At 42.7% G+C, this 24,506-nt stretch overlaps 1 protein-coding gene across 1 annotated transcript in view; it reads right to left on the bottom strand.

Moving 5' to 3' along the window:
• The window catches only part of LOC116988007 (SAP30 binding protein), a 48,440-nt gene that overhangs the window by 7,254 nt on the left and 16,680 nt on the right, over window positions 1-24,506 (bottom strand). Inside the window, exons 4-5 of the mRNA XM_033044403.1 lie at window positions 21,338-21,380; window positions 1,565-1,653 (exon numbers count right to left, since the gene is read on the bottom strand). Coding sequence (XP_032900294.1) covers window positions 1,565-1,653; window positions 21,338-21,380 — 132 coding nt within the window. The remainder of the gene's footprint in view (window positions 1-1,564; window positions 1,654-21,337; window positions 21,381-24,506) is intronic.

The raw sequence follows: 24,506 nt of genomic DNA, 5'->3' as shown, positions 1-24,506 counted from the left end.
GCCACTTCCCATCTTCTACCCGCTTTGGCAAATAAATGTCAAAGCTCGCATATCAGCCCTCCTCATGAAGCTTAGTTTAGTATAGAGATACAGCATGGAAACAGGCCCTTCGGCCCACCGCGTCTACGCTGACTATTGATCGCCTGTTCATACTAGCTATCCCATTACACACTCGGGGCAATTAACAGAAGCCAATTAATCTACACACTCGCATGTCTTTGGGATGTGGGAGGAAACCAGACCACAGGGAGAACGTGCAAACGCCACACAGACAGCACCCGAAGTCAGATCGAACCCGGATCTCTGCGGCTGTCAGGCAGCTACTCCACCTCTGCACCACTGTGCCGCCCAATTGAGAGCCCATGTTAAATGAAACACTGCTGTTTGTAGATAGTCTCAAAGTCAAATGTGTCGTATGCCACTGTGAAATATTTCAGATAGTTGAATTCAAGGACTTTGCCACATTCAACATTAGCCAGCACAAGGATAACCCAGGTGTGCTTGTCCCAGTCTGCCCTGGCTCTAATTCCATACGTGAATCATAGGTTGGGTGGGATGGGCCGGCTGAGACTGTGGACGATTTGTGCATGTGCGAGAGGAAAGAACATGTCCACGCGCAGTTGAAAGCTGCGCAGGCTTCTCACACCTGCACAACACATTCCTTGATACTGGCCAAGACATTACTCATTGTAAACATTGCAGCCTGAGCTTGTGGATGTGTATGTACAGCAGTGTATCAAGGGCAATCAGTCACAGCGAGCACACCTTTTTAGATAGGACTCATTTTGGAGGGGACTCGTCTATTTCACGGTGCTGGGTATAGCTGTACATGAAGCGAAGGACAAGGCAAGCTCCTTGAATCCAACTTAATTTCACAATGCATCTGACGATGAGGTGGCCCACAAACAACAATGTTTAATTTCATACGGGATGTCAATGAAACTCACCGATATCAGTGGAATTTACATTTTGCCTTTAAATTGGCAAAAATATCCCCAAGATTATGAGGATGTTGCCAGGATTCGAGGGTCTGAGCTATAGGAAGAGGTTGAACAGGCTGGGACTTTATTCCTCGGAGCGTAAGAGGGTGAGGGGTGATCTTATAGTGGTTATGAAATCATGAGAGGAATGGATCGGGTAGATGCACAGAGTCTCTTGCCCGGTGTAGGGAAATCAAGAACCAGAGGACATAGGTTTAAGGTGATGGGGAAAGATTTAACAGGATCAACGCGTGTTGGAAGGAACTGTAGATGCAGGTTGACGAAAGGAAGTGGTGATGCTACGGGGTTGAGATCCTTCTTCAAACTGACCCTAAACATCACCTATTCCTTTTCTCCGGAGATGCTGTCTCTCCTGCTGAGCTACTCCAGCACAGTGTCCATCTTCAGGATCAAAGAGAATGTCAGGTAAACTCAATCTGCATTAAGGTATAATGTGCTAACCAGATTAGTTGTTTTTTAGCAAAATAAACAGATCAGCTTCAAAGAAAACAATAAACTAAGTATGTCACATTGTGCCATTTTCCAGCGAGACTTTGGACACTTCCTCTCTTCGTCCTCCATACCTGTAAATGAATGGAGCATCTTCCCATGGGTTCAGGAGGTATCTTGATGTCATCAGGGGACATGTTCCTGACTTTTTCTGAAAATGAAGCTAGGAAGGAAACAAAAGCTACATTAGGGTTTCGGAACAAGGATAAGTAAGCACAATCCCCTGCATCCACAAATCACGACAAACACGCAATTTTGACTTACCTAGAATAACTGATAGTTTATTGTATATTTATTTGTTGTGTTGTTGCATTTAATGTAAAGCTGCAGTAAGTTAGAATATTACTGTTCTGGTGCCTATGATAATTAAACACTCTGTACTTGACTCACTTCAGCACAACTAATTGTCATCTAATATACAAGTTAAACCTGCAGACACATCCCAACCATTTAGCACCAAAAATGGCCTCTGGGATGTGTGCTTTCCCCTCCATGCTTGCAATTATTACCTTATGCTGGTTTCCTGGGCACTAATGCCTTCATTAACCTGTTCAGTGCCACTCTATGAGTATACTCGGGTCATGACCAATAGTGGGAAGAAAAAAAAACTTGGCAGTGAACAGGTTAACCATTTTGCTTGTGCAAAAACAGAAAATGCTTTCTCATAGCCCAACCTTATCCAAGCCGCACCCTAAATCCTTGTTGGATGGTGATTAAGAATGCAAATGATTGATGTTGGTTTCCAATTCCTACATCAATGATACCTTGCAGTTATAAAGCTAGTTTAGTGTAAGTTGAATGATTCTAGACATATAAACTGACACTTAGCCACAATAAATGACAGCAAAAAAGTGACAAGCTTTAAGTACTTTTCTAAAGGAGAGAGTGAGGTGGAGATGTTAGGGGAGGAAACTTCAGAGTCTGGAGCCTGTCTAGTTGAACCCACAGCAGAGCGATTAAAGTCAGAGTGAAAATATCTCAGAGCAAGAAAACCAACAGGAGGGAGATGATGGGCAGATGGAGGTAGGTGGGAGAGGGTGGAGTTGGGAGATCGCAGATGATAGGTAGAAAGAGATAAGAGATGGACAGAAATAGCAGGTGGGGCACGATGGAGGGAGGAAAGACTACAGATGCTGGAATCCGATAAGCAAGGAGGATGATAACTGGAACCTGATAAAGGGAGGGGAGGGGATGGGATGGAGGGAGGTATCTTTTTGAAACACCTTGCATGAACCTTTCTGGTTTATCTGATTGTAAAACATCATTTGATTAATTTTAGCTCTTCCAAATCTTCCCTTCTTAAAGTAATTATCAAGTCTGCGTGTCAGCTTTTCAGGCAGAATATTTCAAAACTATAATTTTCTCAACTCCTCCCTACTTTTCATAGGTGTCTTACTGAAAATGGGACTGTGGTACCAGAGGAGTCAGAGTAGAAACAGCACTACAATGGAGCTGTTGAGAAGGGTAAACAATTTCCATTCAATGGTCTGTGATAGAGAGGATATCGCCTCAGCGCAGAAGGAGAAGAGGAGGGAAGAGACTGGAGACCTAAGACTTTTGCCTCCATCACAGTGAGGAGATGTTGGGTGGACTCACTGTGGTGGATGTTAATATGCGTTTATTGTTGTTTTTTATTGTATTGTATTGTATGTATGACTGCTTCAATTTCGTTCAGACTTCGGTCTGAATGACAATAAAGGCTATCTAATCTAATCTAATCTAATCTAAATGATCCATTCACCTGCAACTGTATCAGATGCAGATTTTCTTTGCCAGTTTTAGACCCAAAGCTAATTTAACCTGTTGATAAAAGAACTTGGGAACACCAAGTTCAATTGGCAAATGGAAAAGAATAAAACCCAGGACCAATCGGAATGGGTAGATTATACACCACCAAATGTAGATGAAAGACTGACACTAGTAAAGGGTTTCACAAGGTTAAAACTCACAGAAAAGACTGATAGATATCTGGATGTAACCGAACAATGCTTGTAATAGATCCTTCCCATTCACTATCCGGAGGACGTTTCCCTCAGCACGCTCTATCACAAATGGGTTCCCCTGTGACTGGTCCTACTTCATGGCAAACCAGAGTTTACCAGGACATGCATATTTAATGCTGACCTTAAATATCCTGCCTCAGAATTGTGCTCAGTGTGGTGGCAGGTTCAGGTATAGAGCTGGCAACACCTTGTGGGGGCTGGTCCACTCTTGCCAAGGTCAGTAAAAGACTACACAAAGAAAAGGAAGGCATCTCTGAGAGTGGGCAATGTGGTGAGCTTCAATTTCCGTGCAAGAGGGAAGCAGCGAAGGTACAAAGTAGTATTTGGGTTAATTAATATTTTTAAGGCAAAGAAAGAAGGGTTTGATTAGTACGGGTGTGAGGGGTTATGGGGACAAGGCAGGAGAATGGGGTTAAAAAGCAAAGATATATCAGCCACGATTGAATGGCAGAGTAGACTTGATGGGCCAAATGGCCTAATTCTGCTCCCATCACTTACAAACTTATGGGAAGAACTAAACTGAGGGACTTTCTCCAAAGCACAAATTGTTGTAGTTTTAATAATGTTCAGACACAAACATGAGGCTGGACAATGGCCCTTCATGCTTGAACTTTTCTATTGTTACGGGCATGCCCCTACTCTGTGTTGCACTCCCCTTTGCTACAAAATATACCCTCGTGCACAGTTAAATAGCGAACAACAAAACAGTACACTTCTGGAATATCCTTTCAAAGGTTAATTTTGAGTTACATAATATTATATTATTAGCATCATGAAAGTTTATGAATGTTCTTTGTACAAGAACATTCGATGACTCTGATGGGTACAGACCTGCCACTAGAAAATAATGGGTGCAGTATTGCTGGGGAAAGATCTATTTTTGTATAGCTTTGGGATGCAGTTTTATAGGGTACATGTCTGTTACTGTGCTACACGATGCTACAAGATCATACATGTCTGTAAATGAGGGAGGAACTCTGAACATTCTTCTTTATTATGCAGTCATTCCTTTGGTGCCTTGAAGCTGATATACTGCATAACCCCCATGTCCTTGTTGTGATTTTTGACAATGCTCCCAGGGAACTATATTTTACAGAAAAGGTCTTATAGACCTGCCATGAAATGTCTGTCGTATCATCTTCTGAAAGTCTGCACAAAGTGGTCATTAGGTGTGGAAACATGAGGTGGTCTCATCAATAATGTTAAATTCACAGCTCACCCTTACTGGGATCTGCTATTAATCTTGGAATTAAATATCCCTATTGTTCACGGAAGAGGATGGTCGTAGTGGGTTAAACACTATTTTAAACCGCTTGGATTAAACTGATCTTATGATAGGCTTCTGTTTCCTGGATGTAAAGTCCAAGTATTTAGCCTCAGTCCATTACCCTTAGCCCCTGATTTGGTGACAGCTGGAGGTGATTTGGTTGAAAATAAAAATTCACTAGGAGGTATTGGGATTGGGACCGAGGCATTTTATTTAGGCAGAGTTGGCGTACAATGGTGTGCTTCTCAACATAGGATATCTAACCATGGAGTTAACCCAGGGATCATATCCATGTTCTCCAGAGATGTTGCCTGATCCACTGAGTTACTCCAGCACATCTACAGTTCCTTGCATCCGCATGGAGCATCTAAATTGATGTGACAGTCTTCACCTCAAGAAGCACAAAAATAAATCAAAGTGATCTAACACAAACAAGTAACTGGTTGGGGCATGTCCACTAATATCACTCTATTATTGTGTAAAGATTACATTGCTCAAACATGCCTGCAGCCCAGTGACTAAAGCTAATAACAGTGCTTGGACACCGGCAACATTTGGCATTGGATTTCATTCTTGTGCCATTCCCAATACAGCAGGCCAACAAGGGTGGCTCAAAGGTACAGCTGGTAGAGCTGCTGTCTCCCACCTAGGTTTGATCTTAACCTCGGGTGCTGACTGCGTGGAGTTTGCACGTTCTCTCTGTGACCATGTGGGTTTCCTCCGGGTACTCCTGTTTCACCCCCCCCCCACATGCCAAAGACATGTAGGTTTGTAGGTTAATTAGCCTTTGTAACATTGTTTCTAACGTGTATGGAGTGGATAGCATATAACTGGTGTATATAACAGGTAATCGAAGGTCAGCGCATTAGTTCCCTTCCTATGGAACATCAGTGAACCGATTGTATTTTTGGGACAAACTGTCACATTTATGGTCTTTCATACAAATGATATATTTTTTTACCCCCAGTTGTATTCAAATTATTAAAGCATGATAATGGATCCAAATTCACATATCTCGATTCATTAGTCTTGGCCCCTTAGTTAGTGGCTCAGTCAGCAACATGAGTATTATTCAACTGAATCTCATTAAAGTGTACAAAGGGCCAAAAAGATAAGTGAATTGAGAAACAGAATCCCAAATTAATGCAAAATATTCTTGCAGCTCAACTGGAAAAGTGACTGAAAAGTCAAAGATTAATTGTCAAAAATATCTTGGGAAAGGGCAGCAAACAAAGGAAGTTTCAGTGTGCTGGAGTGAACTTTAATCCTTTTGAATACTTGGGGCCTGCCGTCACCATTAGAACTCCCTTTCTGCAATTAATAAGTAAATCAGCAGCTCCTGCTTGGATTACACGCTCCATTAAGTTGTTCTCTGTCTGACACCACAAGGCACAGACATGCCATGCACACACACCAAAGCATGTAAATGCACACACGTATACCACAGACAATTGGCAGCTTGCTCCATGTAATTCAGCTGTCTAAGACAAGTGACCCCGAGGTGCTGACCATTGCTTAACATGACTGACAACTCGGGTAATGGGCGTGTGCTACAAACTGCACAGCCTTGCAAGCTACTATATAGAAGGAAGATTTAGAAAACATGAATAGCTCAGGGAAACCCTTCTTTCTCTCTCCATCTAGGCACTGCCCCCACTTTGTGCTGTTTGGGTGCTCTTGGTGTCTGATGAAATAGGGCCTCGCTAAGCAGACTGTGGGAATTAGTTGAGCTCTGTGCATATAGTCATTGGAGCTTTGCCCAGTGCAGTTAATTCTGCAGGCTGAATGGAGGCAACACTGAAAAGAAAACCAGCTTAAAAAATTGCAGAGAAAAGCCTGGTATTTGTGTTGCCATGGAAACCGAGGTGAACACTTGGCCCCTTGCACAAATTCTGCACATCAACAAATCATTGAGTACATAAAAATCATCGTCAACTCTGCACTGGGAAGGCGAGTGAAGTCAGAGTTCCTGGGAGTTACCCGCCACTTTAAACACAAGCATGGAGGAAATGGGAGGGGTAGACGGAGGTGCTGGCGGGCAGCTAAAATAGGGACATCTCGCAGTGAAGGATCAAACAAGCAGAAGCTCGGGCACAAAGGCAGCCAATGTATAACACAAGCAATACCAACATAAGCGAGTTGGCCATTGTATAAAATTACAATTAAGGCTGTCAACTTAAATGTCTGCTGTAAACTGTTCCTACTGTAGGTGTGTAACAGGAGGATCAGTAGGATGGGGAGATGCTGATGCGATGTGTGAGGAAATATGGTATTAGTGTAGATGTGTGCTTGCTTGCTTGCTTGCATGCAGTGGGGAGGCAAACAGTGGGGAGGACAACTTTATGTGCGGGCAACGGGAAATGACATAAAGGATAAAATCATGGAAGAATGAGGGAAGTAAATCTTGGTGTAGGGAGAACGATGGAGAATAAATTGAGGCATGAAGAAAATGAGGATCATTTACATCACTAACCAGCACATGCAGACATTTGGAAACAGGACCAGTCAGTGTTCCTGAATGGGACATGTAGGAAGGAACTGCAGATGCTGGTTTAAACCAAAGATAGACACAAATTACTGGAGTAACTTTGCGGAACAGGCAACATCTCTGGAAAGAAGGAATGGGTGACGTTTCAGCTCGAGACGGAACAGAAAACCCAATGTTTCAATAGGATGGAGGAGTTACCAATACAAGTTTGGTCGCACTGGCTTCCATAAAATAAACTGCACCATACATTCCTCCATATATAATCATGGCGGTTTCAGTAACTCACATTGACTCCATATCTGGTTAAGTACAGTTAATTTTAAGTACAGTTAATGTCAAGACTTTTGCCCATTTAGTAGCCACAGGCATTATTAAATTTCAACCTTAATATTTAATTAAATGATGTCTCATCTATGTGAATCAACATTAGGCCACGTATTAATGTCATCAATAAGCCAACTTATTTACGCTGCTAGAAGACACTTTATTTAAATCCTGATTCAACTTATCTACCAGTGAAACCATCACCGATGCCTTTGTTACTGCTAGGTTTGACTACGTCAATGCAGTTCTGGTTGGTCTCAAAGATAGACACAGAATGCCGGAGTAACTCAGCGAGTCAGGCAGCATCACAGGTGAAAATGGGTAGGTGGCATTTTGGGTCAAGACTGTTTTTCAGACTGATTGTGGTAGGGTTAGTGGGGCAAAAACCCACTCAGTCTAAAGAAGGGTCCTGACCGAAAAGTCACCTATCCACTTTCTCCAGAGATACTGCCTAACCTGCTGTGTTACTCCAGCATTTTGTGTCTATCTTTGGTATAAACCAGAATCTTGTAGTTCCTTTTTATTACATCTAATTGGTCTTTCTTGGTATTATCCTCAATGGATTTGAGTTAATTTGCAACTCTAAATGTTCATTTCTAACTCTCCTATTTACCTGTCACCCTATGTTTGCTGACCCACACTGGTTCCTGGTTAGGCCAAAGCTCAATTTCAAAATTCTCATCCTTGTTTTCAAATCATTCCATGGCCTCACTTCTTCCGATTTCTGGATTCTCTTCCACATTTGACATGTGTTTATAAATGCATTATTCTTTTTCTATATATCTAACTTCTTTCCCACGATTACGCAAATTCCAAATGACCAAATTCCAAATTATCAGCAAAATTACATCCGATCCATGCACAGCTTAATTGTTTTATACTATCTCAAAATGCTGTTCCGTGACATGCTTCCTTTGTGCTGGTGAAGAACAGTCTCTCAAAAACGCATTTGAAGAATTTTTGGCCCTCAATGCATTTAAGGCAACTTTCATCTAACTTAATATCTTGGTTGTTAAAATTCATATTACTGCTCCATTGTTATTTAAAAAGCCTCCAGTAGCTCAGTGTCATAATTTGCACATTACAGTCCAGTGGTGGCTCAATGTGTTGCTACAAAAAGAGGGCTGATAAAAAAGCAAACTGCTGTTGCTGCCGAACAAATAGCTGGCACTGCTGAGGGTCACATATGAAAGAATGCATGCTTGGGTGGAGAAAATAGACAAGCCTTTGCAGGTTGAGTTGCTGATTTTGCTGGCAGGGAGCCGGAGTGCAGAGAGCACGAGTGAGGCCGACGCTCCTGCCAGTCAGAAGCCGATGCTTACGATCACTGCATGTTCACGTGCTCGGGCCAGTCGCTGAAGGACAGGCTGGGGCGGGAACGGGCTGGAGAATGGAGTCTGAGGGGTGTTGGTAGAGAGCGGTGGCTGGAACTATTTTGCAAAAGCTTTGAATTGACTGCCCCAGGGGGTCTGCAAAAACACCATGTTCCAGGACTAGCTGGGGTACAGGTCAAAAGTCAGACTCCAATAACAGTTTCAGTCATATTTGAAGAGTACGGTGAATAGGTTGCTGAGTTAGCCTCCGGCTGAAATGAAATACTCCCTTGACATTTGATTGTGAACATCACGGACATTGGGTTCTCTGTTTCACCCATAGAGGAGGTTGGTATTTGCCTGCGGACATTATCATTTGGCATTGCAGTGAACATGTAAGGCTTGTTAGTAAACAAGTTGTTTTACACTCTCCATACATATGATTTTATATCTTTAGGCACATTTAAAAATGAACATAGATATCTATTAAAACATGCATGTAATGGGCTTTTCTAGTCCAAAATCAATAATTCTGGGAATATACTACCATCAATCCCAAACTGAATGTAATACATTTCTAGAAATGTTCGCAAACTGAAGATGCCCATAGGTATTTTACTGCTAATAAAATCTAGTCACATAAATAACACTGCAGCAGTTTTATAACTACCACTGACAGTTGTAAAATTATGGTGAAATTATGTATTTTGGTGTTGGTTAAGGGATAAATATTGTCCAGGAAATTGGAAACACCCTTGCTCTTTCTCAAATAATGCCACGTAATCAATCTTTAGTGCCAATCGAGAAGCTGCCAGAGGCTTGGGTTAAAATCTCATTAAAAGATGGGAGCTCTGATAGCGCTGCACCGCAAATGAATATCAGTCTAGGTTTTGTACTTTCTTCTACAGTGACCTCTGACTCTGGTCCATGGCTGACACATGAATGCAGACAGGAAATGTGCAAATACCTGAATTATTAGCCACTTGCAAAATGGCACAGAGATAAGCTGATTAAAAAGGTAAACACAACAGACAAATAGTGAGATAGGAAGGGAATAGAGTGCTATGATGGGTTTCAGCTGAAGCAAGTTGCGCCCTAGAGGTGCAGGAGCAAAAAAAAATAATCTGACTTTTATCCATAAATTGTCTCAAATTTCCATTTACAAATTAAATCAATGATTAAAATACTGCTCATTTAACAGCCCCACCAACTCATTAACCCTGCACTCAAGATTAATTTGTTTGATTTTCTTAGAAATTGGACTCTGACCACAAGAACACTTTAACCTTCGAATATTTCCAAACAGAGCTACCGAGCAGTCTGAACTTGCAGAGTGTCTGGTTGCCTGGTATAATGTCAACATCAATCCCTCCCTAAAATTTACAGGTCACAGGTTGTTTTCTGAACTTAATTCAGTGAGCTCGCAATTAGGTAGACAGAAATTCAGGGTTTCTGGGCTGGGAAAATATACAATAGGCTGCCCTTGGTCACACTAACTGAAATTAAACAGCCCACCCACCAAAACACACCAACGCCAACCCCAAGAGCAGCACAACAAACAGTTCAGGCTAGATGCGGACCTAAATTTGCAAGTTTGGGAACTCCTGTTATGACATTGATTTACAGAGGGATCTTTGGGGTGGGAGATTGCAACCTTCACGTGGTCCACCCTGTTTCAAAGAATGCAATCAACCTGGCGTGCACAAACAGAAGATCAAATAGAACAAGTTGTCTTACAACTTTAGGTTGTGCACGCCATACGCAAGAAGAAGAGGGATCTTAAGGTCAAAGTCCATACCTCCCTGAAAGTCTCAACACATGTAGATAGAATGGTAAAGAAGGCTTAGAGTCATAGTCTTATAGCGTGGAAACAGGCCCTACGGCCCAACTTGCCCACACCGACCAACACGTCCCATCCGCCAGCGTTTTGGCCTCCATCCCTACGAAACCTGGCCAATCCATGCATATGTCTAAATGTTTCTGAAGCGTTGCGATAGTACCTGCCTCAACTACCTCCTCCGGCAGCTCGTTCACCCGTTGCATGAAAAAGCTACCCTTCAGATTCCTATTAAATCTTTCCCCCTCACCTAACCTATGTCCTCTGGTTCTTGATTCCCCTACTCTGGCAAGAGACCCTGTGCCTCTACCCGATCTGTTCCACTCATGATGTTATGTACCTCTATTAATATCACCCCTCATCCTCCTGCCCTCCAAGCAATAGAGTCCTAGCCTGCTCAACCTCTCCCGATAGCTCAGGCCCTCGAGTCCTGGCCTCAAGTCCCGGCAACATATACGGTATGCTTGCCTTCATTGATTGGGCCACTGAGTATAAGAGTCAGGAAGTCATGATGCAGCTTTATAGGACTTTGGTTAGGGCCACATTTGGAGTATTGCATGTAGTTCTGTTCGCCCTACATAGAAACATAGAAAAATCGGTGCAGGAGTAGGTCATTCGGCCCTTCGAGTCAGCACCGCCATTCAATATGATCATGGCTGATCATTTAAAATCAGTACCCAGTTCCTGCTTTTTCCCCCATATCCCTTGATTCCTTTAGCCCCAGGAGCTAAATCTAATAGGAAGGAAGCCTTGGAAAGAGTGCAGAGGAGGCTTACCAGAAAGATGCCTGGATTAGGGGGTATTAGCTAAAGGGAGCAGTTGCACAGACTTGGATGTTGTCTCTGGAACGCCGGAGGATGCAGGAAGACCTGACAGAAGTATATAAAATTATGTGAGGCTTAAAAAGGATAGACAGTCAAAATAGGATAGGCATATGGATATGCTGGGAATGGAGGGATATTGATTATGTGTAAGCATTTAAGAGTTGGTCTTGGCATCATGTTTGGCGCAGACATTTTGGACCAAAGGGCCTGTTCTTGTGCTGTACTGTTCTACTCTATGCTCTATGGTGAAGAGAGGTAAAAGAATACCTGTTAATCTTAATTCTTAATCTTAATTTTTCATTTAATTTGCCAAAACACTTTGCCATTTTTCAACCCCTGTGCACCTCCTGCTGTCCCAACTGATACCACAGTTCCATGAGCAGCCAATGAGCCCGCATTTCAACTTTCAAGCTTGACTCTGAATGGTTTTGCTGAACTTACAGCAGGAACACATTTGCCTCAAAAATAAACCCGTACTGAACAGGTTAGACTTTAAAGTTTAAACACATAAAATTTTACTAAAGCTTATATCCCAGCATGCCATGAGGAAGCGAAGGGGTTGTCAGGGTGAACTTTGGAAAGAGTCATTGAGCTGAGGGAAACAGTGGAGCAACAATCAGTGTAGACTCACAGACAGAGGAGCATGGTCAGACCACACGATGACATGTCTTCAAGTTTGACAACCTATTCCCTTCCCTGAGCTCTTGTGGTCTGGCTATCCATGAGACTTACAAATCTACAAGGAAGTCTAACAGTGGCTTCACTGCGCCAAGATTCATCCCCAAAATACTTTGGAAATGCTAATGTTCAGATCGCTTCAAAATTCTGATGAACCAAGAATTCTTCCCGTTAAAATGTCTTTGATCATGGATGAATATGAAACAGAATGGGATTTCCCATCATATTCTGTTTCGTTTTTCAACAGATACTGCATGACCTGTTGAATGCTTCCAACATTTTCTGGTTTTATTTCGGATTTCTAACATCTCCAGTTTCTTTGATTTTCATAAATATTAATTGTCGTTGGGGCTCATTAGTTTTAAGTCAAAGATTAATGTGTTTCGTTAGCCAAAGGTAATTCGAGGTTAATGATGAAAGATTGGGTCAAAATGGTTGGGGTTACAACAGTCTTTATTTCACTAAAAGGTGGAACCGGTGGAGAAGCTTTGTGGCTTCAGCTACCTGATGGTTATAATAACTTGGCAACCAATTCCTAAATCTGATTGCCCAGATAAAAAAAAACAAATAAGGTGGTCAGAGTGCCCTTTTTCATATCCGTATGAAATGAACACACATACCACACCCCGTCTTGGCTGCCTTCTGCTAAACTGTGTATGTGAATGCTGCTTTTGAACTAAAAATCAACCGCAGCCAAACCACAACAAAACACCATTGACAACCAAATCTCCTCATGTTCGTGTGCGTTTGTAGTCTCAGCTCCTTTACAGGAACTCCACGGTGTATTTCAGGGCATCTACAGGACTCCCTGAACTGATGATAAGTCTGTCTACTGGATACATTCAATATTTTATTTTCCCCAAAAGATCTAGTTTTTCCCTAGATGTTCTGATTAATTTCCCACTGATAATTGAGATATCTTGCTGCATTAGGGGAAGCAAAATAATTTGCATGGTCACCTTTGCATCTCTATTAGGTGCCAGAAGGCCAGCTGTGAGCGTTGCGATTGTTGCCTGTCTATTTGAGCAAGGAGAAACATTACTGACAAGCCTAAACTGATCCCTCACCTGATCATCATGAATGAAGCAGGATGCATTGGTAAAGGTTATTGAGATGAGAAAAAAGAAAGCATTGAATGGGTCAACAGTTAAAATCAGAAAATACAAAATCACGAACCCCCAGATTCTTCCCCCCTGTTATCAGACTACTAAATGGTCCACTCATATGCTAAGGCTATGGTTCCGATCTCCCAACCTACCTCATTGCAGCCATTGCGCTTTATTTCTAAATCTGCACTTTCTCTGTAACTGTGACACTGTAGCACTATATTCTGCATTATGGTATTTTTCTCTTTGCACACTACCTGTTGCACTTGCGTATGGCTTGACTGTACTCGTGTCTAGCGTGATATGACTGGATAGCAGGCAAACAAAGTTTCTCACTGTATCTCAGTACACGTAGCAAAAATAAACCAAAACCAATTCTAGAAAGGGTGGGATGGACAGGGAGAGAGAACTGCCTTCAGAATATATAAATGTCTGCTCAGTCCATTCTTCTCTTCCATCAGTCACTGAAACACTTGCGCAAAGATAGGATTGGGCACCACTTGCACCCCAGGGCGAAATTCTTTTGAGACAAATGTGCACAATAACAATCACATGAGTTTAAAAGCAGCTTGGCACAATGGGTTACCATGGTAACACTTTGTTCCTACACTTTATCACTTTCCCACTTTTTCCACAGAGTTACTCCAGTCTATTCCTTTTCTTCTGGCACTTTCCCCTGGCACTTTCTCAAAGAACAGCCGTCTAAATTGGCAGCACTTCCCAGGTGTTGCGAAGTGAGACTGGGGAGCTTATTGCTCTGACAACGCCCTTAAAAAAGGAACTTCCTGCCAGCTGCAAAAGGCACCAGTTTACTGCCTGCAGCAGCGACTTCACTCTCCTGAAGGAGCACGCAGCGGGCGGGGTTGATCGGCCACACCCCGTGTGCTGCCTGTCCTATTCACCACGCAAGTCTGATTCACCAGGTTACACACTGACAGAGCAAGAATGCAAGGCCTGGAGATACACATTCAGGAGGGAGTGGCAAGGCAGGAAGTGGTTCAGGCAGGAGGGAGTGGCAAGGCAGGAAGTGGTTCAGGCAGGAGGGAATGGCAAGGCAGGAAGTGGTTCAGAGGTGAGGTGCGCTGCACACTCAGCAAGACGCAGAGTCATTGGCCACAAAGATAAATCACTGGCTCACCTTCTTGACTAATTAGACAATTCCCTCCTCTCACTTACAGTTGGAAATCTATAATGTTACTCAATGATCTCTGCTGATTCAGCGGGGCTGAGAACATACAACAAGTGAACATTGAACTGTGCTGTGTAGAATGGAACTGCAGAAGCTGGTATATACCAAAGACACCAAATGCTGGAGTAATTCATCTCTGGAGAAAAAGGATAGGTGACGTTTTAGGTTGTGCAGTCTGAAGAAGGGTCCCAACGTCAAACGTCACCCATGCTTTTTCTCCATTGATGCTGCCTGACCCACTGAGTTACTCCAGCACTTTGCGCCTATCTTCAGTATAGAACTATACAGTAGCAGAACAGGCCCTTTGGCCCACAATGTCTGTGCCAAACATAATGCCAGGTTAAACTAATCTCTTCTGTCTGCATATGACTATATCCCTGGCTAAGGGTATGGAGAGAAGGCAGGTATGGGATACTGAGTTAGATGATCAGCCATGATCATATTGAATGGCGGTGCAGGCTCGAAGGGCCGAATGGCCTACTCCTGCACCTATTTTCTGTTTCAATATCCCCGTGCACATTTAAAGGTCTTTTACACACCACAATCTTTTCTTCTTCCACCACCACCCTTGGTAGTGTGTTCCAGGCACCCACCATTCTCTATGTAAAAAACCTTAACCTCTACATCTCCTTTAAACTTTCCTCCTCTGACCTTAAAGCTGTGCCCTCTGGTCTTTGATATTTCCGACTTCAGACTATCCACCCTACCTATGCCTCTCATATTTTTACATATTTCTATTAGGTCTACCCTCAACTTCTGACACTCTAGAGAAAACAATCTAAGTTTGTCCAACCTCTCCTTAAAGCCAGTACCCTCTAATTCAGGCAGCTTAAGAGGGTAAATCTCTTCTACGTCTTGTTTAAAGCCTCCACACTCTTCCTGTAATGTGGCGACCAGAACGACACACATCACTCCACAAGTGGCTCAACCTAAATGTTATAAAGCTGCAACTTAACTTCTTATACTCAATGCCCCAACTGACGAGAGCAAGCATAAATACCATGACATTCTTTACCAGTCTATCTACTTGCATTACCGCTTTAAGGAAGATACAGACATGAACCCCAAGATCCCTTTGTCATAAGGGAGAGGAGTAGAATTAGGCCATTCTGCCCATCAAGTCTACTCCCCCATTTAATCATGGCTGATCTATCTCTCCATCCTAACCCCATTCTCTTGCCTGCTTCTCATAACCCCTGACACCCATACTAATCAAGAATCTATCTATCTCTGCCTTAAAAATATCCACTGACTTGGCCTCCACAGCCTTCTGTACCAAAGAATTCCGCAAATTCACCATTCTCCGATTAAATAAATTTCCCCTCATCTTCCTGAAAGAAAGTCCTTTAATTCTGAGGCTATGACCTCTAGTCCTAGACTCTCCCATTAGTGGAAACATCCTCCATATCCACTCTATCCAAGTCTTTCACTATACTGTATGTTTCAATGACATCCCTCCTCATTCTTCTAAACTCCAGCGAGTACAGGCCCAGTGCTGACAAACGCTCATCATAGGTTAACCTACTCATTCCTGGGATCATTCTTGTAAACCTCCTCTGGACCCTCTCCAGAGCCAGCACATCCTTCCTCAGATATGGTGCCCAAAATTGCTCTCAATATTCCAAATGCGGCCTTACCAGCACCTTATAGAGCCTCTATATTCCATCCCTGTTTTGTATACAAGCCCTCTTGAAATAAATGCTAGCATTGAGCTTGTCTTCTTCACTACCAATGTACATCAATTTTATTTAGAGTCTTGTTATTATCGTTATACTTTCCTCTTTCATTCGACCTCCCAAAGGCAACATCTCACATTGCTCAGATTGAACTCCACCTGCCATTTCTCTTCCCATTTCTGTAACTGATCTATATCCCGCTGTATCTAACAGATTTCCTCACTGTCCACAACTCCACCAATTTTGGTTTAGTTTAGAGAAACAGCATGGAAACAGCTCCTCAGCCCACGCCGACCTATTCACACGATTTTTATGTTATCCCACTTTCTTATCCACTCCTTACACACGAGGGGCATTTTACAGAAGCCAATTAACCTACAAACCGATAAGCTTTTGGGATGTGGGAGGAAAACGGAGCACCTGGAGGTCACAGGGAGAACGTGCAAACTCCACACAGGCAGCAACTGAGGTCAGGATCAAACCTGGGTCTCTGGTTCTGTGAGGCAACGGCTTTACAAGCTGCACCACTGTGCCACCACGGTGGTGCTGCAAACTTACTAAACAACACATCTACATTTAAGTCCAAGTTGTTTATATATAAAATCACAAACATCCGAGGTCCTCGCACAGAACACACAGGTCACGGACCTGCAGCCTGATAGGTAACCAAAAGAACTCAAACCTTGATTTGACAACAATCAAAAATGCTGGCAGGTCTCCCTGTTGCTCAACTATTGATGGCAACTATCACTAACCTTACATGCCAGAACTGAAAATTGGATTATCCTCATTCTCTGGCTTTGTTTCACCTATTGTGGAAAAAAAACATTCTCAGGGGCCCTATAACTCATCGTGGCATCAAGCTTGGACATGTTAACATCCGGATTACAAGCACATGGGATCAGGAACAGGCCATTCGGATCTTTGAACATGTACCTACATTCAATTAGATAATGTACTTACATCCAAATGCCTGGGTTTCACGATACTTGGTATTCAAAGCAAGTAAAAATGTCTCTAAATGTTAAAATTCTCAATTGATCCTCTGCCTCAGTTATATTTTTTGTCTCGATCAGTAATCTCCAATTATTAACATGGCCCCTGTATACATTTTCCCCCTCTGTTTTTGTCCTACAGAGCACAGTTATTCATTACATACTTCTTAACATTCTCCAATCAAAATGATATCATCTGTTAATTTTCTATGTTAAGGAAATATAAACTTTGCCTGGAAATGTCTGCATTATGTTGTTCTAATTTGTTCTGGTATCAATCTGTATTCTAAGACTGATATATCTGTTCTGAGAAGATAAATGAGTGGCGAAATGGGTATGATGTGAGCAAAATGGGGCGAGAGGAAGTGGAAGGAATTATGGAGGGGGAGGGCGGCGAGGAGGAGAGGAGCGGAGGGCAGTGAGGAGGAGGGGTGTAGTGGACCGAGGAGTTGGAGGCAAATAACTGAATCATGGAGAGTTAGGATGGAACAACATGCATCCACCAAAAAACCCATCAATAATGGTGGCATCTAAGCATCTATTTACATTATTTTCTGATTGGCAACTTTTCCTGAGAGGCAACAATTTTCACTGTGGATACCCTTCAGTATTGCACTGAAGTGCCAGGTTGGAATACTTGCTTACATCTCTGCATTGGGACTTTCACTTTAAGTTGATTCCGAGCCTGAACATGCCATGACAGGCAGCAGCAATATTTCATTATAGTTTTGGGATGAAGCTGCTTTCAATGGAATCACTGATCTGTTACCAGATCCTTAGAAATATAAAGAAAGCACTAGCAGAGTGACATAGTTAGCAACAGGTATTCTACAGAATAATTCACATGCTAATCAAGGTTCCTACTCAGGACATTGCTATAGAAATAGACTTGATTGTCACCACTGAATTAGAAGGTTGTGCTCATTCCATGACTTCAGAACACCTTTGGCTAACACATTGCAGTGCCATCTTCATTTTGAACCATTAAATAAAAAGTCCAATCTGTCTTTTCGCATCGTCTTGCATGATTCCGAAGTACATTTTGTTGGCAAGGTGAATCTTCCTGTGTCTTCATCAATATTACTTACTCACCCTGCACTGCAAAAGCAATTTAACAGCTACCTGCATTTGTGTAGCCTCTCTCAATGTATTGAAATAATCCAAGGTGATTAGCAGGAGTAATATCAAACAAATCTCTAAAATATGTCAAATCATTCTAAAAGATCTTAATCCAAAGATTTGGCCAATTTTAGGTACATTTTATGGACCGTCTTAAAATGAGTAAAACAAAGAGAAAACAGAGAGAAACCAGATGTGTGCTTGGGTATAAAATCAAAATCTGAATCAAACCCAACCTGATAAAGTGACCACTGACTGTCTTTTTCCCAGGGTACAGGTTTCTAAAACTCAAGGTCATAGGTTTAAGGCGAGAGGGGAAAGATTTACGAGGGATTTCATGGGACAACTTTTTGTACTCAGAGGGTAGCCTGTATTTGGAATGTACTGCCAGAGAAAATTAGAGAAACAAATAAAATCATGCTTTTTAAAAGACATTTGGACGGATAGGTAGGATTTAGAGCGTAGTGGGCCAAATGCACGTAAATGGGACCGCCCAGTATACCAATTTAGTTAGCATGGCATGTTGAGCTGAAGGGTCTGTTTCTGAGCTGTATAGCTCTATACATCCAAATCCAAGCTGAGCCATAGTTTTTTTCATACCAGATCCAATTGTGGTATATCCAAAACTGGACAAAATAAGTTTGTGTGCAACACATACAATGCTTTTGACTAAGGGAAGAGAATACATGTGGCATGACAACACTAGTTATTTGACCTGCATGAAATATTGAGGAGGGAAGACACAGTACGGCCTGGGTTGGACCTGCAACTGAACAATTTATCAGAACATGCAGCTGAACACAACACATACATTGTGGCAGTCAAAATGTAGAAACAAAGAACTGCAGATGTTGGTTTACCAAGGAAAGACATAAAATGATATAGCAGCTCAGCGGGTCAGGCAGTGGGGTTTATGCTGGGCTGGGTCAGGTAGTCAGGTCTTTATTGAAAGCACCTCCAACAGTGCTGGCAGTGTTCAAGGATTTCAAACAGTGGATGCGCTAAATAATAATAATAATACATTTTATTTGTATAGCGCTTTTCAAGGACTCAAAGTCGCTTTACATGGTGAGTCAGGAACAAAACAAAATAGAGCAGTAAGACAGAGATGCAAAGGGGAGGGGGACATGGGACTAAGGGTATGCAGAGGTGAAGAGATGGGTCTTGAGGCGGGACTGGAAGATGGTGAGGGACTCAGAAGTTCGGATCAATTGTGGGAGGGAATTCCAGAGCCTGGGAGCTGCCCTGGAGAAGGCTCTGTCTCCAAAAGTGCAGAGGTTGGATTTCAGAATGGAGAGGAGACCGGCTGAAATGGATCTGAGGGACCGTGAGGGTAGAGGAGGTCAGTGAGATAAGGGGGGGCCAAGTGGTTGAAGGCTTTGTAGGTGAGGACCAGGATTTTGTAGATGATCCGGTGGGAAATGGGAAGCCAGTGAAGTTCTTTGAGGACTGGGGTGATGTGGTGCCAGGATTTGGTGTGGGTAATGAGTCGGGCGGCTGCATTCTGGACCAGTTGGAGTCGGTTGATGTTGCTGGAATTAATGCCAAAGAGAAGAGAGTTACAGTAGTCCAGTCGGGAGGAGATGAAGGCGTGGATGAGTCTTTCAGCAGCGGGGGGTGTGAGAGATGGTTTTTTAGCTGCCAAGGGGATAAGGGGCTACGGGGAGAGGGCAGGGATATGGACCTAGGTATGGTTAGTATAGTAGACCTGAGTGATCTCCTGGACAAATGTCGATCGCCTGGATTGGGGTCGGAGAGGAATTTCCCGGATTTTTTCCCCGAATTGGACCTGGGTTTTTATCCGGTTTTTTGCCTCCCCCAGGAGATCACGCGGTTCTTGGGGTGGAGAGGGGTGATAGCGGTATAAAGGGGAGGGTAGTGTCTTGTGTTCTGTGTCTTGTGTCTACTGTTTGTGGGTAAGTGTGTCTGTTTGGTGTTCAGCCATGAGTGAATGGCGGTGCGGGCTCGACGGACCTGGTGGTCTACTCTCGCACCTACTTTCTATGATTCTATGATTCTATGAGAGAGGGTCTGATATTGGCAATGTTGCGGAGGTGAAAAAATGATGTTTTGACAACATGGCAGATGTGAGGCTCAAGGCTAAAGGCGAGCATTGGAAGAAGCAGAAGCAGGAGAGTCTGGACGTTTGGAAGAGGCTGCAGAGAATGTGGGGTTGGGGAAAAACAAATAATGTGTGTGTTGCAGGAGTCTGCATACAAGTCCGATGATGTTACAACCGAGACGATGATGGAGGGAGAGATTATAAGCAGAAGTGTGATGGGTAAACAAAGATGATCAGTTATCTATCTCATTGGTCTTTGTGTGGTTTATCTTGCACACAAATGACCTGCCTTATTTGCTGATAAAAATCACAGACTGCACTCCTATCATCAGCTAAGATAGCTTTTGAATGCCCTGAGGATGGACAAGAGTGCTATATAAACACAAACACTTCTTTATATCAGCCACAACAGATTTGCTTCCACCATGGTCAAACCAAAAGGACCGGGGAAAAGATCTATTTGCTACAGTGTGATTACAGGAAGATTGACCAGATTACTTTCTGGTATTGTGGGTCGGGTCATATACATAGATATCTCCATCGTCTCTGCTCTACTTCGGTAAAAGATTCAGCACCTCAGATACACACGGGCATAAACCTCAGTTGTCATCCCTACAGAAGCAACATTCCACCTACTTAGAAATACAAGAATCATCTCCTCACCATGCGCCCACAGGTTTAAAAAAAACTGCTCAATTGAAATCATAGTCGTCTCAGTCCCAAGTAGCAATGTTATTTGCATCCTCACTGTTGTGAAATAAAAATGTTGCTGTTTCATTTATTCCCCCCCATCAAGAGTGCAGAACCTAATATTTCTTCTCATAATCCTGCTGTCAATAAAACTCAAAAGATGCCACTAATTTATATCTTTTTTGATTCACCCCTTCTTTCCTGTTGCCAGCCTTGGGTATTCCCCCTAGGTCATACCATTGCATAATTTCCCCCACCATTGACAAAAGTACATACCAACTAGTTCCTGAGGATTCTTCTTTTCTACGTCGAGGAACTCCTGAAAAATAAATTGAGATTACGAGCCTTAGTCAAAACATATAATCGACATTTGCATCTCATGCAGTACTCAGGGTGTTCATGGTGCACAATGCGTACGTAGAATTTTAGGAAGACAGTTCTTGATGAATTCTGCATCAGTGACTTTATAATAGGGTAAGGGCCAAAGTGAAAAATCGGAACATGCTAAATCTAAGAGTAGAGAAACCTCAGGATTGAGAAGGGACAGAACAGAAGTGAGAGAAGGGTCAGAAGTAGGATCTCGACCCGAAGCATCACCTATTTCTCTAGAGATGCTGCCTGACCTGCTGAGTTACTCCAGCATTTTGTGTCTATTTTAGAAGTGAGAGAATTGCAAGCAAGAGGATGGCAGCAATTGTGGGTGGGTGGTACAAACAATCTGGCTGGGGAGGAAAGAGGGGACAGGGTGAGCAAGAAGGAAAAAAAAAAAAAAAATCAGATGTAGCAATGGAGTGGTGAGGAAAAAAACTGACATCCACACTGCGTCTAACGTTGGAATGATATTCAAGTCAAATTTATTGTCATAGTATGGCAAGGTACAGGTACAATGAGGATCATGCTTTCAGCAGCATCACAGGCCACTTAGACACAGGAAAAAGTTACACATAAATTACACATCAACATTCTAATAGAAAGTAAATTGTGCAGAAAAACAATATTAGTACAGAATATTATTAGAGAAAAGAAAACGTCCATGGCAGTACAAGAGGTGGCCCATAATGTTCTGTTGTCGAGGAAGAATTAGAGTTGTGCGGATTGGTTCAAGAACTTAATAGTTGAAGCAAGAAGTTCCAGACCTGGTGATGTGGTACTTCAGGGTTTTGTAACTCCTGCCCAAAGATGGCAGTGACAAGAGGACATGACCCAGATGGGGGGCATCCTTGATGATAGATGCCATCTCCTTGAGGCTTTTGATGGAGAGGAGGGTTTTGTTAGTGATGGATTAGACGTGTTAGAGACACAAGGAACTGTAGATGCTGAATCCTGAGCAAAACACAAAGTGCTGGAGGGAACGGGCAAATGACATTTCCTGTCGGACCATTCAGACAGCGTCTAAAGGAAGGCCCTGACCAGAACTGTCCATTCCCTCCTCGGATGCTACGTCAGTTCCTCCAGCACTTTGTGTTTTACTTTCTATAATACATCAGTAGAAGTTTGTTTAAAATGTTTAGTGACATATCGAATCTCTTTAAACTTCCCAGAAGCATAGGTATTGGCTTGCCTTCATTTAATACATTTGTGCGAGTTTCAGGAAAAGTCTTTCAAGAATTTGAAGCTGCTAACTGATAAAAAAGTGGCATGTGGTCTCCTGAATTCCCCTTTCTGAAGTTAACGATTAGTTCCTTGATCTTTTTGACATTGAGCGAAGGGATGTTGTTGCAGCACCACTCAACCAGGTATTCGGCCAGTCACCCGAGGTTTTGCCACCCAGTGTATCGTTGTCTAATTTATAGATGGTATTGAAGCTGAGCTTAACCACATTATCATGGGTGTAAAGAAAGTAGAGCAGGCGGCTCAGCATGCAGCCTTGAGGTGCATCTGCATTAATGGTCAGTGAGGAGGAGATGTTGTTATCATCTGCACTGACTGAGGTCTGCTGACAATGAAGTCAAAAATGCTGTACAAAGCGAAGTAAGAGGCCCAGGTCTTGGAGTTCAGTGATGAATTTGGAAGGGATAACGCAGTCCCTTGGAAGTCAATGAACTTTAGCCTGATGTAGGTGTTCCCGTTAAGCAGTTGGCCCAGAGAGTCAGTGAGTTCGCATCTGCTGTTGACCTGTTGTGGCCAGAGGCAGATGGAAGCTTGTAAATTCAAGCTTGGGAGTCTGTTCAAGTCAGCTATGTAGCAGTGGAATGTTACTGAGGTAGCAGCAGGGGCAGAATCAGCTTTGAATTCTCCTTGTTGAAAATACATTTAAAAATAAAGCTTGATGTCAGAAACAAAGTATTTAAACATTAAACCGTGGACTGAGAGCGTTACATGTCATAGTTTCAATCACAGTCCACCGACAAATCTGCTCAGGGATAATCTATTATCCGAGGGCTGTGCGCCTTTCACGAGGTAAGAGTTTCTCCTACAGTCCCAGTGTGTACTAAGATTAATTGCTGAGCACTGTTTGGATCTACAATTTGGAGATAACAGAATAGAATCTGAATTATTCATGCACGGAAGACAGTGATTTGGCTCACTGAACCCATGCTGTCTCTCTGAAAGAGCAATTGGTCAGTCCCACCCCCTCCCCTCTTCTGCCAGCATCCACTAGTTTTCACCCCCCTCAAGTATCCATCCAATTCCTTTTATGAAAGCATGGATTGAATCAATTTCAACTACTCTTCCCTCAGAGTGAATTCCAAATCATAACTTCTGAGTGAGAAATTCCTTTACTGATCAGTTTATATTCACATACTCCAGTTCTCAGCCCGGCTGTCAACATGACCAATTTCTCCTAGTTTTCTTTGTCTGTGTCTTTTGTAATTTTGAATAACCTTATCAAATTACCTTTCAATCTTCTCGTTATTTATGGAATGACATTGCTCACCCCACCTTTTCTTCACCCATTCCTGGGCCTTCACAATCTTGATATAGTGACCAGAACTGTACCCAATACATTATTTGCAGCTGACCCAGTGCTTGGCAGAGGTTTAACATAACCTCTGTGGTTTTGTGCTCATTATTTTTAAACTCCTGATCCTGAAGGCTTTGTTTTAAATTGCTTTTATAGCCTGTCCTGCTACAAAGGACTAATGAACATACACATGCAGGCTTTTTTTTTTTTAAATTCACCACCATTAGAATGGTACCCATTCTTCAGTTATCCTGCCAAAATGTATTACTTCACACATACACAGGTGGCTGCAGGCAGTTTTAGTTTTTAGTTTCAGAGATAGAGCGTGGAAACAGGCCCCTTCGCTCACAGAGTTGATGCTGACCATTGATCACACTTATTCCATGTTATTCCACTTTCTTGACACATATGGGGCAATTTGCAGAGGCCAGTTAACTTAAAAACCCACAGGTCTCTGGGATGTGGGAGGAAACCAGAGCACCCAGAGGAAACTCACGGGGTCACAGGGTAAACGTGCAAACTTCATACGGACAGTTCCTG

This window comes from Amblyraja radiata, chromosome 26 (assembly GCF_010909765.2).
Source record: "Amblyraja radiata isolate CabotCenter1 chromosome 26, sAmbRad1.1.pri, whole genome shotgun sequence".
NCBI classification, from domain to species: domain Eukaryota; kingdom Metazoa; phylum Chordata; class Chondrichthyes; order Rajiformes; family Rajidae; genus Amblyraja; species Amblyraja radiata.
Note: the sequence above shows the minus strand (reverse complement) of the source record. Positions and strands in the feature narration are given on the sequence as shown.